At 40.6% G+C, this 18,310-nt stretch overlaps 2 protein-coding genes across 7 annotated transcripts in view; one reads left to right on the forward strand and one right to left on the reverse strand.

Moving 5' to 3' along the window:
• The window catches only part of Ift80 (intraflagellar transport 80), a 110,204-nt gene extending 93,057 nt beyond the window's left edge, over positions 1-17,147 (reverse strand). The window contains exons 1-6 of one of the 5 annotated variants that reach the window (XM_031374068.1): positions 17,009-17,111; positions 12,280-12,482; positions 9,852-9,957; positions 8,959-9,040; positions 4,124-4,345; positions 1,779-1,889 (exon numbers count right to left, since the gene is read on the reverse strand). In XM_031374068.1, the coding sequence (XP_031229928.1) occupies positions 1,779-1,889; positions 4,124-4,345; positions 8,959-8,995 (370 nt within the window). In that variant the 5' untranslated portion in view covers positions 8,996-9,040; positions 9,852-9,957; positions 12,280-12,482; positions 17,009-17,111. Of the gene's footprint in view, positions 1-1,778; positions 1,890-4,123; positions 4,346-8,958; positions 9,041-9,851; positions 9,958-12,279; positions 12,528-17,008 lie in introns of all 5 variants that reach the window. The other 4 variants (XM_031374069.1, XM_031374070.1, XM_031374067.1 and 1 more) reach the window with 4 other exon arrangements.
• A 185-nt stretch (positions 17,148-17,332) lies between these two features.
• Smc4 (structural maintenance of chromosomes 4) overlaps positions 17,333-18,310 on the forward strand; it is a 30,281-nt gene continuing 29,303 nt past the window's right edge. The window contains exon 1 of one of the 2 annotated variants that reach the window (XM_031374065.1): positions 17,333-17,703. The gene's annotated coding sequence lies outside the window, so the exon portion shown is untranslated. The remainder of the gene's footprint in view (positions 17,704-18,310) is intronic. The other variant, XM_031374066.1, reaches the window with a different exon arrangement.

Below are 18,310 nucleotides of genomic sequence, written 5' to 3' on the forward strand. Positions count from 1 at the left end.
ACAAAGTGAGTTCCAGGACAGCCAGGGCTACACAGAGAAACTCTGTCTCAAAAAAACAAAACAAAAAAACCAAATAAACAAAACAAAAGGTATGGCAGGTGTTGAAGGGGGGGCAGTCTCTGGGAGGAGTTGGGGTACAAATGGGAAAGAAGAATGTGATATAATTCTATTTACTTAAAATATGTTTTTAAATGTTAACAAATTCAGACAAATTGAAATTATATATGTTTTCTCATCATAATACAATAAAATTTAAATCAATAAAAAATAGAAAGAAAGAAAAAAGGAAAAAAAGAAAAGAAACTATACTGTGGTTCCTAACTTTAGGATCCACTGGTTTTGGACCCCTGGGAAGCCATGTGCCATGATGTAAAAATATTCTATTAGCCTATGTGGCAAGGAATTAAGGTGTCCTGCTAAAGCCAGGGAAGAATCAAGGCTCATGCCAGCATCCACGTGTAAGCCAGAACAATCAAGCCTTCTCAGGACTGTAGCCACCACATGTTACAACTTGAAGGAACCTCATGGCACACGCAGCCAAAAATATCCACCCACCAAGGCTGCTCCAGGCCTACAGAAATGGCCACATATTAAATACTTATTAAGTCTAATTGTTGAGGTAACTCATTATGCAGCAATCTATGACTAATACAGTAAACTCTACCTGGAGTAGGGCTAAGATAGAAGAGAGAAGGCAGATATAGGTTAAGTTATATGAAAAAATTTTAATTTCAATTTTTTTTAAATTATAACTTTTATCTACTCTAGGACTTAATCATTCTAAAAGCATCCTTTAATAGAACAGATAAAAGTAATGATTAGTATGACTCTCAAGAAATGGAGATAGCAGGGCAGTGGTGGTGCAAGCCTTTAATCCCAGCACTTGGGAGGCAGAAGCAGGCGAATCTCTGAGTTCGAGGCCAGCCTGGTCTACAGAGTGAGTCCCAGGACAGCCAGGGCTACACAGAGAAACCCTGTCTTGAAAAAAAGAAAGAAAGAAATGGAGATAGTGAAACTCTCCTGTAGCCCTAGCACTGGGAAGGCTGAGGCAGGAGGACTGCTAACGAGACCAGACTGACCTACAAAATGAATACCAAGCCAGCCTGTACTTCATATCAAGACTCTATCTCCAGAAGAAAATGAAGAAAAAATAAAATATTCTGAATGATACCATTTACACAGCAATCTAGATTAATACTGTGACAATTATTTGCTACTAGACAGTGAAATATGCTACTGCTAAATGAATGTGGTGGTTAGTTTTAAATGTTAAAACTAACATTCACATCCAGAACCACCAGGGAAGAGAATCCCAATTGAGAAATTATCTAGATGAAGTCAGTCAGGAGGCATGCCTGAGGGGGATAGGGAAACGCAGCCCAGTGTGGGCAGTACCGCTTCATGGCTGGCCCAGAGCTGCATGACAGCGAAGGCAGGGGGCTAAGTGTTTGCTCTCTCTGATCTTGATTGTGAATGCAATGCACTGAGTTCCTGCCTTGACTTCCCCACAAAATAAAATATAATCTTGGACTCGTAAACTACAAGAAGCCCTTTCTGCCCAGATGCTGGCTTTGCTCACAGGATTTTATTACAACACAGAAATGAAAGTAAAACAATGAAAATATCTTCTTTGAAACTTTCTCTTTACGAATTCCGTTAAAGGTTATTTGGGGTGAGGATGAGGACACTGATCAGTGGTAGATCACTTGCCTAGCATGGGAAAGGTCCTGGCTTTGATCCCAGCACAGCAAAGAGAGACAAATTTGCAGAACACTTACCTGTCACTAATGCGGTCCCCTCGTAATTCCATCTTCCAGCAAGCACAGCCCCACAGTGAGCTTCTACACTCTTTTCTACTCTTCCCAACTTGGAAATCAGATGAAACTTACCTAAAAGAAATTATCTGTGAGAATCTATTCCATTAACTAACTTATATTAAAATATTTGACTTCCTACTACTAGATTAATTAGCATTAATGAACTAACAATTAGCTATCAGGCACTAGAGGCATAAGAACAACATATATCATTATTCTTCTTGATTTAAGGAACACACGTGTAATAAAAAATGCAAAAAATATAGTACATTAGGGATTCACATATATTTAGTAAGCAAAAAAAGAAATTAAATTTAAAAATATAAATAAGCCCTGATGTTTTGGAGTAATATAAATTATTAAAAATGAGAAATTAGTTATACACATTTGAAGGATGTGGAACACATTTTTAAAGATCCAAATGCCTTATAACTGTCCTTACACTGGGACATACCCATAATGTCAGCGCATAAAAGGCCAAGGACAGTGATTCCAGAACAGCCTGGGACATACAGTGAGACTCAGAAGGTGTGGGGACAGGGAGAGGGAGAAGGAAAACACAAGAAAAGGAAAAGGAAGAGAGGATGGGATAGAAGTGGAGGGGGGAGGAGTGGAGGGGGAGATAGACCCAAAAGGGGAAATAATATTACACAACTACTAAAGGAGTTATTTCTTACAGTAGTCTAGTGTCTGGATTATCCATTCTGAAAATTATATATCATAGAATTAAATGAATGAAGGTATATATTGATAATAATAACCATAGTTCCTTACTGTTTCCAAGAATTGGAAAAAGAAAAACTAAACTAAGCCCTGTAGTATTGAATTAGAATTGGTATAGCCAGAATATACTCAAGGTTTAGATAGAGAGTGATAAAGAACTGGTTACTGACATGCATCTAATTTTTTTTAACACTTATTTACTTATCTATTGGGGGATGAGGCATGCATGTACAAATAATCCATATAGAAACCAGAGGACAACTTGCAGAAGTCAGTGTCTCCTTTTCACAATGTGGGTTTTAGGGACTGACTTCAGGCCCTCAGGCTTGGCAGGAAATGGCTTTACCCACTGAACCATCTGAACAGCTCTAATTCTTTAAGTATACACTTATATCCCTAAGTCCTAGTTCTGTCTGATGAAGAGTCTGAAGAGTAGGCACACCAGCTAAAAGAACACTCCTAGCAATGCCTGTATCTTGGCTTTTAAATATCATTAACCATCTAAAGACAGAGCTGTTTGGAAAATGGCTGAATTAGAAAATAAGACTAATAAGACTACAAGATCAGTGTGGGGCATCTTGTACAGGTAAGGATGTGCTTAAAGCATGATGAGCCCATCTACAAAACAAAAGCAAACATTAAGGTTGTTGGTTCCACTGATTGTGCTCTCAGTGGCCAAATGTGGGTCCCTTTCAAAATCAAGAATAAGAAATTAGAGTAACAGAATATTAATGAAATAACATCTATGCTATGAGGCTAATCTAACATTAAACCAAGTAAGACAAGTGGCACAGGACAGAAAGTTTTTTCTTGAAGTGGAATACTATCTAACATGGATAGATTACAGAGACAGAAAAGCTATCATCTGGTAATAAATGATCTAGCCAAGAATCATCAGTATAGTTTTAGAAATGAGAGGAAGTCTAAGAAGGAAAAAAATCACTTTTATGTAGTATCAAAATATATCTTCATAAACAAGTTATTAAAGGGAGAAAATAGAGGCTAGAGAGATGATGGCTCAGTGGTTAAGAGCTCTTGTTGCTCTTGCAGGAGAATGACTTTACTTTTCAATGCCCACATGATGGTTCGCAACCATTCATTCATAACTCCAGTTCCAGGGCATCAGACACTCTGGTCTGATCTCTCCAGGCACAGGCATGCATGTGGTGCACATGCATACATAGAGGCAAAACACACATACACATAGAATAAAACTAATAAAAAAAAAAAGCAGGGGAGACAACAGTAACATTGTAGTAGATTTACTTAGTAAGCATTGGCTATCAGATAAGGAAAGTTAACATCACAACAATGTATCAAATCAACACCATGAATTTCCCAATATTCCCATTAAAAATTTGTAAGCTGAATCAAATCTTAAAGAAACAGTGAAAAAAAATAGCCCAGGGACTTTCTATAAAGTAATAGACCAGATAGATCCTTCAAAATCACCAAGGTCACAGAGGGAAAAGACGACGACAGTGGCAAATACCAGTTTTGTAAGACAACTCCAAACGTAAATCACAATACTGTAGTATATTGTTAATACAAAGCAATGCATAGGCCATTCACTAAACACTTACCGTCAGAGCTGGTGAGGACAAAGCTTTCTGCCTGCGTCTGCTTCTTTATGCCTAAACTCTTTGGAAACCAGTGAAGGTCTATGGGGTAGATGTCATCAGGCAGCTTGACTATCAGGCTAGTTTCACTGGTTAACAGGTTCCACTTCACTATCTGGTGATCATCACTGCATGAGTACAGCTCCTCAGCGGTAGTCCAACCCACACAACTCACTAGTTCTTGATGTGATGCTGTGTCAAGGAGATAAATGACTTAGCACAAAAGTCTTAAGTCTTTAAAGTCATTTGAGATGTGGACCATGGAGTCAAATGAATAGCCGAATGTTTTCAAGTTTCTAAATGTAGGTTTTCATTATGACTTTTTTTTTTTACATTTTTTTTATGATTTATTTAACTTGATTTTATGAACATTGGTGTGAGCATGTCAGATCCCTTGGACTGGAATTACAGTTGTGAGCTGTAATGTGGGTGCTGGGAATTGAACCTGGGTCCTTTGGAAGGCAGATGGTGCTCTTAACCACTGAGCCATCTCTCTAGCCCCTCATTGTGTGACTTTTAATATTTTTTCCATATAAAGGAAATTGTCTATGAAATAAGTTTCAAGAATAAAAATCAAAGAAGAAAGCCAGACAGAGAGAGAATAAAATTTGTGATTGAATTTTTTTTTTTTTTTTTTTTTTTTTTTTGGTTTTTCGAGACAGGGTTTCTCTGTGTAGCCCTGGCTGTCCTGGAACTCACTCTGTAGACCAGGCTGGCCTCGAACTCAGAAATCCTCCTGCCTCTGCCTCCCAAGTGCTGGGATTAAAGGCATGTGCCACCACAACCTGGCGAAAATATTTCTTAAGCATGGTCAACATACACACACTGTCAAAAACAGCAAGTAAAAACCCAAAAGGTAGGAAATGATGTTGAGAGATAGGCAGGAAGAAAGGGAGACACTTTTTACTACATAAGCTATCAGATTCGTTGTTGGATAATATATATTATTATAATTTTAAATTGTTATAGATTTATTTAATAAGTATGATCTATTTAATGTGTGTGAATGTTCTGCTTGCATGTTTGTCTGTGTACCGTATACAGGGCTGATACTTGTGGAAGTCAGAAGAGGGTTCCTGATCTACCGGAACTGGAATGTGCTAGCTAATTCTGTCAACTTTATTCAGCTGGAGTCATTTGGCAGGAGGGAACCTCAACATTTTGAGAAAATGAGCCACCAGATCGGCCTGTGATGCACTTTTCTTGATTGAGGATGGATGTGAAAGGGCCTTCTCACTGTGGTAGTGTTCTGGGATGGTGGTCCTGAGCCACAGAAGGATAAACCAAGCAATCCAAAAGAGACAAGCCAGTAAACAGCTGTGACCCTCTTCCAGCTAAGAGCTGGTTCTTTCATACCTTGCCTTGCCACAAATAGCCATGCCTCTCTCCAACCTCCTGCTAATAGCCACACCTCTCTCCAAGTTCCTGATACACAGGAAGTCCCGCCTCCAGAGACTGAAGCTGAAGATGCTGATTGGGCCATGAAATGCTGACGGACTGGGGGAGGGGTTTTTCTCTACCCACCTGCTTGTAACAAAGACAGTTGAATAATGATGAAGGACTGAAAGAGTGCCATGCCTGGGTCTCATTTTTTAACCCTCTCCCACAGTCCGGTTCTCCTTTATTTATTTAGGTTCCTACTTCTCTCCCAGAGAATCTGTTCATATTTAACTACAGGAAACTACAAACAGCACCCTTCCATGGCCTCTGCATTAGCTCCGGCTTCTTGGTGCCTCCTGTTTGAGTTCCTGCCTTGACTTTCACCTGAAAGCCCATCCCTTTCAAGTGATGGACTGTGGTATGTAGCTGTAAGGTGAAATAAACCCTTTCCTCCCCTGGTTGCTTTTGGTCATGGTGTTTTATCACAGCAAAAACCTAACTAAGATATGGATTTATGGATGGTTGTGAGCCACCATATGAGGGCTGTTAACTGAACTGTGTCCTCAGAAAGACCAGTAAGCACTCTTAAATTCTGAGCCATCTCTCCAACACTCTCTCTTTTTGAGACAGAGTCTCCTAAATATCCATAGCTGCTGTAGAACTAACTATGTAGACCAGGCTGGCCTCAAAATCAGATATCCATCTACCTCTGCCTCTGCCTCTGCCTCCCAAGTGCTGGGATTAAAGGCATGAGCCACCATGCCCAGTAACTCATATTATTTATTAAATTGAAAACATTATTTTTTTTTAAAGACTGAACTGTAACAGTGAACTGTCTCTTTCAGTTGTACATTATGATGACCCTCTAGGGGAGGTGATGCCTGTCATCTGGAACTACCATCTTATCATTTCTTCTGTTTTCATCTTAGTTACCTATTTTTAATTTGACTTTTTCATTTGTATGTTTCGAAGAGTCTAGGGCTCTATGTATGATGGCTACACCCCAGCCCTTAGTTGTTTATGTTTAATTAACAATAAAATGTTTTAAGTCTTAAAATCATGTTTGTTATTTATTATGGGGAAGAATATACAAATATATGTGTGTAGTATGTGTGCACATGCATATGTGTATGTGTTGCGTGTCTGTATGAATGTGTGTGTGTGTGTATGAGTAAGCACTGCCACAGTGCTTGTGTATAGGTCAGAGGACATCTTGGAGGAGTGTGCAGGAGTCGGTTTTCTCCTTCCACCACATAGGCCCCAGGAGTCAATCTCAGAACAGGCTTGGTGGCAGGCATCTTTACCCACTGAACTATCTCAAAGCTCCAACAATACAAATTTTCTGACACTAAAGTAAAAAATTATTCAGTTACAATTTACCTATACGATGCATAGGAATAAATGAAATATGATTCCTCTCCACCCACATCTGCTATCAGGACGAACTGTTTCCCTTAGCAGATTGTGTACCTAGAGGAAATATTCCACTTGTCACTTGTGTAAAGTGCTTATTCTTGTTTATCTTTCTACTTCTAACTCACCAGGTCAGCCCTGGTTAGGTTGTCTATTCTCTTAAAGTTCTTCTCACTTTCTCCTTATTTTTCCAGCAATGTTCATTTTACCTTATGTGAACAAACTTTTTCCAAGGAAAGAGACTGTGCCATAATCACTCTGATGTGTTCCAAGATCTTTTAATTAATTCAAAATATGATAAATGAAGCAAAAAAATAAAAGACAATAGAGTACAGAAGTGGTAGAAGCACGATGTATAATACAGGAAAGGACAGTGGACCACGGCCAAAGAGCTCAGCGCAACTGCAGCCACTGCACAATGTTTCCTTTTTAGAAACTTGATTTTTATTTCTGTATGTATGTGTATGTCACATGTATATGTCGGTGTCCCCAGAGGCCAGGAGAGAGCATCAGGTGCCCTGGAGTTACAGGCAGCTGTAAGTCAACCAATGCAAACCACACGGGCCCTCTGGAAGCACAGCAAGTGCTCCTGGCTGCTGAGACATCTGCCCAGCCCTAACAATATTTCTAAAACCAAGGCAAGCAGGTAAGGCAACCCTATACCATACACGTACAGCTCAAAACACAACAAGAGTAGTTTCATATATATATACGTGTGCATGTCTAGGGTTAGTGAAGTCACAATAGCCACGGGAGGACTGCTAGATGAGGAAATGTAAAATGGGAGTTACTCTTGAGCTTAAAGGGGGAACTGCAGACAGTGAGTGGGCTTCAACAGTACTATGAACTCCTGAGAGTGCCCTTTGAAAAGACAGAAAATCGATTTAAAGAAAAGAGAAATCATATCTCTATTTAAAAATTCAATAATTAAAATGCTATAAATAAAAACAAAATTTAAAAGAATATGTTTAAATCAGTATTTTCCTATTTCTGATGAGAGACCAAGTTTTTCTTTGTTCCACATCTATAAGAGATCAACATCTTGAAAGATAAAATTAAAAAGGGGGCTGGGAGTATAGTTCCATGTAAAACTATACTTAATATGCTCAAGGTAGGCTTGGGTTCAATTCCCAGCAACAAAATAAACAAGCAAGCAAACAAATGAACCTCAAATTACCAAAACATGATCTCTGAATGCTGCAAGGACAATAAATTGAAATAGTAAGTCTCTCCCCATATTAAGTTTATTATTCCCTCACAGCGTGGTAATGAAGCTCACAGATAATGCTGTGAGAACTGACTGAAATGTCTAAGAATGAGACAAGAAGGGTCAATTTTACCTTCTAAAAGTCCAATTAAAGGCTCTGACAAAATATACTATAAGGGTTGTATATACAGGAAAGGAATGATTGCTCCCTTCCCTTATGAAATTATAATAAAGGGCTTACTGTTCAAATTTCCCTACTTTGTCCTCTACTTTATCAGGAGTACAAAGAAATAAAGCAAACTAAATGAGCACATATGTGTGAGATCACATGAACAAATTAGAGTTTTGTTTTGTTTTGTTTTTAAAGACAGGGTTTCTCTGTGTAGCCCTGGCTGTCCTGGAATTCACACTATAGACCAGGCTGGCCTGAACTCAGAAGTCTGCCTGCCTCCCTAGTGTTGGGACCTAAGGTGTGCGCCACCATTGCCTGGAGGATTATTCAGATTTTGTTAAAGATTCTTTTGAAGATTGCATTAGACTAAACAAAGGTTGCTTTTTAAATACTTAAGAAGTAGAATAATAAAAATGTCAGTAAGTATTAGAAAGTAAGACTTTGGACTCACAGTATACTTCAGAAAAATCTACAACTGGGGTCTTAAATATTTTGAAGCCAATTTGTTTATAAAATACCACTGAAGAAAAGAAAAATAGGCAGTAAGCAGACTAAAATGAACAGAAGAGAACTTGACGGTATGATGACAGGTTGAATGCTCTGAGGTTTATAAGATTAAAAGGATATGCTTTGGTTCCTTTAAGAGTGATATCTTCAGTCTCATGTCTCCAGTTCCAAAGAAATGTTAAATACCACTTGATTGTATTCACTGTAAAGATAAAGAGAACATATATCAACATTGAGAACTGTACACATGAGCATACAGCACATACACACACACACACACACACACACACACGCATATATATGCACACACATGCACACACCTACACCCTTTGAATCCCAACAGCAGCACCTTCAATTCCTCTAATGTGAACACATGGAGAGAGGAGGAAAAGTCTCCATCTGACAATAAGGCCAAGAACTGATGGTCCCCATAGGCTGAGTGAGCAACAGGCCTACTATTTCAGAACACCACTAAGTAATGTCTGAGGCATGGCATGCATGCACACATGCAATACATAAATGAATTCTTAAAAAACAAACAAATAAATAAAAACTTTCCAAAGGCTGTCCTGGGACCAAATCAAAAGACTGGGTAAACCAGGAAAGCCTCAATCACAGTTCAGTTTTGAACCTGGCTAATGAGTTAACCTCCTCAGGCTAAACTACATTTTTAAGTGCCTTAAATCTATAATCTACATGAAAAAATATGGTATTACCAATGGGTGTGTATCTCAGTCTGGGGCTAAAATCTACTGTGGGGAAAAAACTGCCCAACAGCTACAGCTAACACAGTGAACAACAACTGGATTGCTTAAGGACAAGGCGATAAACTGATTTAAAAGTTATGCAGGCTGGGTGTGGTGGTGCTCCTACTTCAAAGAATGAGGCAAGGTGGTTTAAACCCAGGAACGAAACCAACATGGGCAGCATAATGAAACCCCACCTCAAAAAAAAGGTTTTTTAAAGTTGGGCACAATAATGAACTTGTATCAGGACATTATTATAGTACACACCTTTAATCCCAGAACTTGGGAGACAGAGGCAAGAGGATCTCAGTGAGTTCAGGCCAGCCTGGTTTCCCCAGTGAGTTCTAGGACTTCCAGAGTTACATAACAGAACCTGTCGAAAAAACAAACAAACAAACAACAGTAAATAATTACCAAAGGAAATTAAAAAACAAAATAAACACTCTCTAAATAATTGTATCACCAAAGAGCCAAGCTATCTGAGTCCAATATACATTTACATTTTTTGAGCAGTATCACTAGACAATACAAAAAAATCAAGTGAGAATATAATTAAAGGGGGTAAAAAATCTCTACCAGTTCTAAAATTACAGAGAACTACATCAAATGAGGTGCTGACTAGAGATTAGTTCAGGAAGTCTCCTGGGTAGGCAAAGTGTGCAGCACTCTCTGCTTCTCTCTTTGGGTGATTTCTCTTACAAGTAAACTTTACAAGTATAAAACCGCATGTGGTACTGACGGACAAATGTGATTCACTCCAGGCACATTTCCTAGTTCGTTTTTGTTTGTTTGTTTGTTTGGTTGGTTGGTTTTTTTCTGAGGAAGGGTTTCTCGGTGTAGCCCTGGCTGTCCTGGAACTCACTCTGTAGACCAGGCTGGCCTCGAACTCAGAAATCCACCTGCCTCTGCCTCCCAAGTGCTGGGATTAAAGGCGTGCACCACCACCAGCCTAGATTCTTTTTTTTTTTTTTTTTTTTTTAATACAAAGGAGCTCTCTAGTTTTCTCAAAAACTCCTTCCTCCTTTCCATCAGACCCTTTGGGGATTAACTAGTGTTAATATGTTAATCCCAAAGATTTGAGGAGAAAGACCACTGACCCAAACGATCATAGCCAAATTATTGAAGCAAGCTTTTTTACTCATGTACAGGGGCTATCTCCCCCTAAAGGTAGAGTTCAAGAAATCAGCATTGGACATGGGGATGATAAGGGCTTTTATAGCTCAGGGATAGCAGGGTTCTAATTGGAGGATTTGGTGAGAATAACAGGAAGGGTTACAGAAGCAAAATATAACAAGATGGTCATAACAACAGGTGGTCCTAAGAACCTTTTGAAACAAAGGCAGGATTGCAAAGCAGTCATTACAACTTCTTGAAACAAAAGCCTGGCCTTCCTTGCCTGGAACAGGCATTACAGAATCATTTACCTTTATATGACAAACCAGTGAGAACAGAAATGCTTGGAAAATCATTGCATGAAACTCCTTTAGCCTATACTATGATGTATATAAATAACAAACTTTATGCTCAGATTGGGTACCCTCCATATACATGCTATTTCATGTATATATATAAATATTCTGGAATCTAAAAGAAAATCCAAAACACTTCTGGTCCCACACATTTTAGATTAGGGATACTTATCCAATACTATCAAAAAGTAGAATTTGAGGCTAGCAGGAGAGCTAAAGAGGGCTGGGTAGTGATGACACATGCCTTCAATCCCAGCACTTGGGAGGCAGAGGCAGGTGGATCTCTGAGACAGCCAGGGCTACAAAGAAACCTTGTACCAGAAAGGAAAAAAAAAAAAAAAAAAAAAAAAAAAAAAGATGGCTAAGGGTGTAAAGGCACCTGCTGCCAAACCTAATGAGCTGAATACAATCCTGGAAATGGCTCAGGGTTTTTAACCTCAAAACCCACTACCAATGACATACCCCCTCCAGCAAGGCTGCACCACCTATACTTCTCCAAACAGCACCACCAACTGGTGGCCAAGTGTTCAAATACCCAAGACTATGGAGAACTTTCCTCACCAACACATATGGCAAAGTCTCTCTCTCTCTCTCTCCCTCTCTCTCTCTCTCTCTCTCTCTCTCTCTGTCACACACACACACACACACACACACACACACATATCAAATGCCAAAGCTGATAGCTCTATTTAGAGTTCTTTTATGGTTTTTCAATAAAAAGAAGTAAGAAAGACAGATTATTATTATCATTATCATTATTATTATTATTATTATTATTATTATTATTATTATTATTCAGATAAGTTCTATCAGAGCTGTTAGCAAACTAAATTTAAGGTCCATTGGATAGCTGAGAAGAAAAATAGAGGCAGGACCACTATTTCCTAGAAAAGACTAAGACATTTGACCACCAAAGGCAACAGGCTTATGCATAATAGTGCAGTTCAATTAGTAAGGACCTCCAACCATCACCTCAGCCTAATTCCTTTATGTGTGTGCTAAAATAAGCTTAATAATATGTGCTTGTTCTCTCTGCTTTGGGTTCACAATGTGAGCTCTGAGCTTCCTGTTCCTACTAACCACGCCTACTGCCTGCTGCCATGCTGGCTTCTAACCCTCTATGGCTGTCAGCCAAAATAAACTCTTCTATAAGTTACACTGATCATGGTAGTATGTATATTTCCTTACAAGTCTACCCATGATAAATATCTACACTCCAACATTACCTTTTAATTTTGAGACAGGGTCTCATGTAGCCCAGGCTGGCCTCAATCTGGTGATATAGCTGAAGATGACCTTGAACTTTTGATCTTCTTGCCTGAAGCTCAGGGTAGGAGTGAAGGTTCACCAGTTAGGAGCACTTGCTGCTCTGACAGAGTTTGGCTCCCTGGATCCACATGTCAGCTCCCAACCATTTATAACTCCAGTCCTAGGGGAAGTGACACCCTTTTTTGGGCTCCTCAGGCACTGCATACTCATGGAATACAGATGTAGACGCAATCAAAATACACATAACACATTCTTTAAAAAAATTTTTTTTTTAATTTTATTTTATTATTGGTGTTATTGAAAGTAATAGGACAACTTTTAGAAGTCAGTTCCTGGGATAAAACTTGTGTCATTTGGCTTGCACTGAAATAATTTTTACCTAAAAGCTATCTCTCTGACCGCGATTATTATTGTTGTGATTAATTAGTTAATTGTGTGGGAGTACAGCAGCACGACTTGCAGAAGCTGACTGGTCCCTCCTTCCACTATGCAGTTCCTCTACTGGATGAGCCATTTCGCTAGCCAACATGTCATTTTTAATGACTTTTACAATTTTTTTGCAGGGTGCTCAATTAATTCTAGCAAAGCACAATTCACTTGTCTAAAAGTACATATTATATAGTAAGTGAGGTTGAGGGCATGGCTCAGTGGTAGAGCGACTGTCGTGCAAGCATGAGGACTTGTGTTTGGATCTCTAGCATCCATGAAAAATCCCACATGTGCTTATAAAACTAGCACAGGGGAGAGAGATATGCAGAACCCCAGAACTGCCAGGAGTTCCAGCCAATTGGTAAGCTCTGAGTTCAGGAGAAACCTTGTCTCAAAAAACTAACACAGTGAGGCTAGAGAGATGGCTCAGAGGTTGAGAGCACTGACTGCTCTTCCAGAAGTCCTGAGTTCAATTCCCAGCAACCACATAGTGGCTCACAACCATCCATAATGAGGTCTAGTGCCCTCTTCTGGCCTGCAGGCATATATGGTCTTCCAATAAATAAATAAGTCTTTAAAAAGGAAAAATAAAAACAACACAGAAAATGACAAAAGACATAGCAACCTCCAGCCTCAACAATAGGCATGAGCACCTGCACACACAGCACATACATGTACATGCAAACACATATACACATGAATGTAGATACCCCAACCACCCATAAATACCAGTGATAGTTAATTCAATTAAAAATGAAGAATCATATTGTACCAACAAAATACAATACTATATTAATTATTTTTCAAATGGGCTATCTATTAATATAGAAAGATAACTATAATATGCAAAAGAAAAGCAAGATGTATTATATTATAAAACTTAGGGTCCTCAAGATGGCTCATCAGGTAAAGGAACCTGTCACACAAGCCTGATGACCTGAGTTCAAGCCCAAGAGCCCACCTAAAGGCTCTGGATGGAGGGAATGGACTCCACAAAGGTGTTCTATAGCACATGCCTATACACACATGATATACACATAATATAATTCATTCTCTTATGTGCAATTGAAAAATGATATGTATTTAAGCTGGTGGCTACTAAAACACTTCTCTGGAAAGATATATAAGACATTTAGTGATGGATACCAGGAAGAACTCAATGAGAATAATTATTTCCTCACCTTTTTTGGGTATGAAGCAGGTACTCTGTACTATGCCCTCCCCCTGATACTGTGACATTTTTAATCATACTCAGTAATATAATAAACCAGTCTGGCCTTGAACTCACAGAGATGCACTGCTTCTGCCTCCCAGGTACTAGAAGGCTTGGACCAACACACTCTGGTTTGTTTGGTTTTCTGAGACAGAATCTCATAGTCCAGGCTAACCTTAAACTAGCTGTGTCAAATAATCGTGAATTTATTATACTACTGCCTTTTCTACCTGAGTGGAAGCAATACAGGAGTATGCTGTCCATAATGGGTCTTATGAAGTGCTGAGAATCAAGTCCAGGGCCTCTTTAAGCACTTTACCAACCAAGCCTACATCCCCAACCCCTAAATGCCTTAATTTATCCTGTTCACATTCAGACTTAAGTCTACTCTATAGCTGTCAGTTATATCTTTCCTTCATTATGCAACTTAGTTTACAGTCGTCATAAAAATGTTTGTGTCGCCAGGCATGATGATGATTGCCTCTAATTCCAGAAATCAGTAGACAAATAGAAATTCAAAGCTAGCCTTGGCTACATAGTAAATTCAAGGCCAGTCTGAGCTATATGAGACCCTGTTTCAAAAGGAAGAAAAGAAAGAAAGGAAGGGAGGGAGGGAGAAAAGAAGGGAGATATTTGTTCAGACAGGGCATGGTTAAGTTCAATTAAATTTGAGGCTGTCATTAAGTAAAATGATTTATTGAAGACCACTCCTTTCCACTAGTTAAGACTTTCCATACTGACACCATCATCCAACTCAGTAACACTACTATTTATGTTATTCCTGTTGCCTCTTCACTAATTCAAAGATCCATAAAGAACAGCATTTGACTGTCTTTAAGGGTTTATACTCACAATATTCTGTCCAAAAGAACTATGAATCTCTTTCTCTTTCTTAGGCACTCTTCCCTACCACATGAAAGAGTATTTAATATCGACCTAACTAAAGCTATGACTGATTTCTTTTCCCTGTAGCAGTCCATTTCAGTTCTTGTTTTCCTTCTCCTCGATCTTCCTTTTCTTTTTTTATTGAAAAAAAAAAAATACACTCTCACTTATAGCACTGGTTCCAAGTCACCCCATAGCCTAGGCTATTCCAAATGGATGGCAAACGGCCTACCTCATGTCCCAAGCTACAGCCAGCTTGTAGCTATATTCTTAACTTGCCTTTCGAGACCTTTCATAAATTATAAATTACTCTTTCTCAAATTTGATATGGCATTACTGGTATTAGCACATACTTTAAATATGCCATTCCATAGTAACAACAAATACTTATGTATATTAGATAAGCAAACAATGCTATGAGATAGACATTATCTGTTGATTTTTATAAATAAACATGCCCAGAGACACTTGATGAGTAAACTGTCCAATTATACACCCAAAGAAATAATGGAATTTAGGATTGTTTTCTAACCTTTAATGTGTATATGTGAGCGCCTGCATGCTTGTATGTGCGTGCTGAGCACCACCGTTGTACAGAAAAGGGTGTCAGGTCCCCTGGATTGGAGTTACAGGCAGGTGTGAACTGCTCAGGATGGGTGCTGGGAACCAAATCCAGGTCTTCTGCAAGAGCAGCAGTGGTCCTCATTGCTGAGCCATATCTCCAGCCTCCCAGTTTTCTACTTATAGCTTTCTACTAAGTTCTGCTCTGACTAGCATATACACATTTCCATATATGGCCTAGTCTACCTTTTTATTATATATACTTTACATGTATGAGTGTCTTATCTGCATGCATGTGTACCACATGTTTGTCTCCCTCCAGAGGCCAGAAGAAGACACTGAATCCCTGAAACTGGAATAACAGATGGTTATAAGCACCATGCTGGTTCTGGGAACAGAACCTGGGTCCTCTGCAAGAGCAGTAAGTGCTTTTAACACTGAACCATCTCCCCTGAACCAGTCTACTTTTTTCATAGTAGGTATCTCTTCCACTCAGCTTTGTTGTATTTTAGAACCTCTGAAAATACAAAATACCCTAGGAGCCCCTAAAAAGAATCCCTTTATCCTCTTGGTTTAGGTCCTACTAGTCCTCCATATCCCTCCCCCCCCAAAAAAAATTCATTGAGCTTTATGGTGACATTTGTTTTATGAAGACAATTTATTTTCAAATATAAAGGTAGATTATAATATTAACGAATGCTCATTCAAACCACACCAATCTCCACCCCCAGACTCTCATACTTGTAGTCCTCTCTATCACTTCCTTAGAATCACTGAACCTAAGTGTTATGCCTCTAAGAGCCATAATATATTTTAGAACAACAATGTAAATTCATTCATTGAACAGGTTTATTGGTGCTCTAATATGCCAAACCCTAAATAGGTAGAAAAAAAAAAAGAAAAGAAAGGCTGGCAGTTCTCAATTTAAATGTTGCTGTATAAATTCCTACTGGAGGGCAACTAAATTAATCAGCGGTTCTTTAACATTGTGGCGGATGGGTGACTCGGACCCTTTTTTTCAAAATTATAGGGAAACTAACCATTCAGGAAAACAAAGCCTAAACACACAAAACTTAGTATACAATTTTCGGAGAGTTAGAAACTCAGACCCAACCATCATTATCCTCAAACTCAGGTTAAAAGCCCATTAAGGAAACTAAATTGTTAGGAATGAGGAACTGCCACATCTATTTAACAATCCTGGTTACTCCTTTCACGGTGTAATGCACACAAATGCTACTTATGAACTAATTCCTCCGTAATGGTAACTGGTTATCACCAGCGAATAGTTTCTTCTATTAGACAGTTGGCCAAATGGTTAAATTCAAAACCTCCCAGTAGTGTCACTAACAAAAAAATCACTGTTATTCATAAATGGACTACAAGATTACTCATTCATCCCGGTTTCCTCGCTTTACCTGTAAACTCCACATCCCAAGATCAACACCCAGAGAGAGCCCTGCTGGCTGGGAGAAGATGGAAAAAAAAACAGATGCTCCGCAAAGCTCATCCCATTAAACCAAGAGAAGGTAGGTCTCAATGACCGCTACAGCTTCCAAGCCCTTTCTTTCAAAGGCTCTGGGGGTGAAGAAATTTACCTCAAGTGCCAGGAAAGCGGTGGCGATCGCTCTCAGAGCTCAGACCACTTGCCTAACAGCCTCCCGACCTTTCCGTCACCATAGTGATTTCTAAGCGCAATGAGCGTTACCGCCCCCCCCCGCCCCCGCCACGTTCCCGCGATAGTTGCTGGGTGCCAGTCACCCGAGCGGGCTCTTGACCCCGCCCCTAGCCGAGCCCGCCCTCTCACTGGAGGGCGTTATTGGGCAACTGGGCCCTGCCTACAGCTGTGGGCGGGGCCCTGCTTGGCTTTTTTTTTTTTATTATTATTCTTTTTCAAATTCCTCCAGTTTTTCAAATGCTGTCGTCCTAGAAGTGCGGAAGGCTGTAGTCTCCACAACTCTTTGTCTATTAAAATCCATAGAAAAGACGTAGGCCTCTTCGCTCTCCCTTCCCAGTCGGAACTTCCCCCCACTCGCGCCACGGTCCCCGGGGAGAGCCCGCGCATGCGCTCGAACGGCCCGAAGATGGCGGTGGGAATCGCCGCACTTTTTTTTTTTTTCAAATTCGCGGGTCCCAGAAACCATTGCGCGCATTTGTAACGAATTTCCGTTCGAGTTTGGATTTTAGGCGCCATTTTCGAGTGAAGGACCCGGAGCCGAAACACCGGTAGGAGCGAAGCGGGGGGTCGGCCGCCCCACCATTTCAGCCCCGCTCGGCGTGGACCTGCCGACAGGTGAAGTACTTCTTCTTCTAGATCAGGTTGTCACACTCTTCCTCCCTGGCCCGCGGGCACCGGGAACACCGAGGCCTGGAGCCGGAGCGGCGGAGGCAGCTCGGGGAGCTCCGTTGCCTGTCACCCCTCCCCCTCGGCGGCCGGGCGGCGACTCCAGCGCCTCTTCCTGGGGGAGGCTGCGAGCCTGTCTCGGCCAGGGCGTCTCCCCTCCCCCAGGCCTGCCCGTCCCCATCTCCCAAGGGGACTCGGAGCCTCTCCTGGGGACTTGGCACGGCTCCTATGGTCCATCGGGACTCCGCCCCGGACCCGGGAGTGATAAGACCCCCCCCTGCGACCCCAGAAAACGACCCAACCCGAGCAGACGCTGCCAGAGTCCAGTTCCGCAGCGGGTGGTGGGGGACTCCGGCTTCGGCCATCCTCTCCGCTGGGGCGGCGAGAAGAGACTTCGACTTCTCCGGCCCGTTCGGGCGCCGGGAGAGGGAAAGGGGGGGAGGTGACAAGTCACCCGGGCAGGCGCTGCTACTCTGGAGAGTAAGCCACGCAAGACCCGAAGCTGGACGAACCTCTCTCCGGGATTCCGAGCGCATTCACTTCCCAGCCCCGACGG

The sequence above is a fragment of the Mastomys coucha genome, unplaced genomic scaffold (assembly GCF_008632895.1).
Source record: "Mastomys coucha isolate ucsf_1 unplaced genomic scaffold, UCSF_Mcou_1 pScaffold16, whole genome shotgun sequence".
NCBI lineage: Eukaryota > Metazoa > Chordata > Mammalia > Rodentia > Muridae > Mastomys > Mastomys coucha.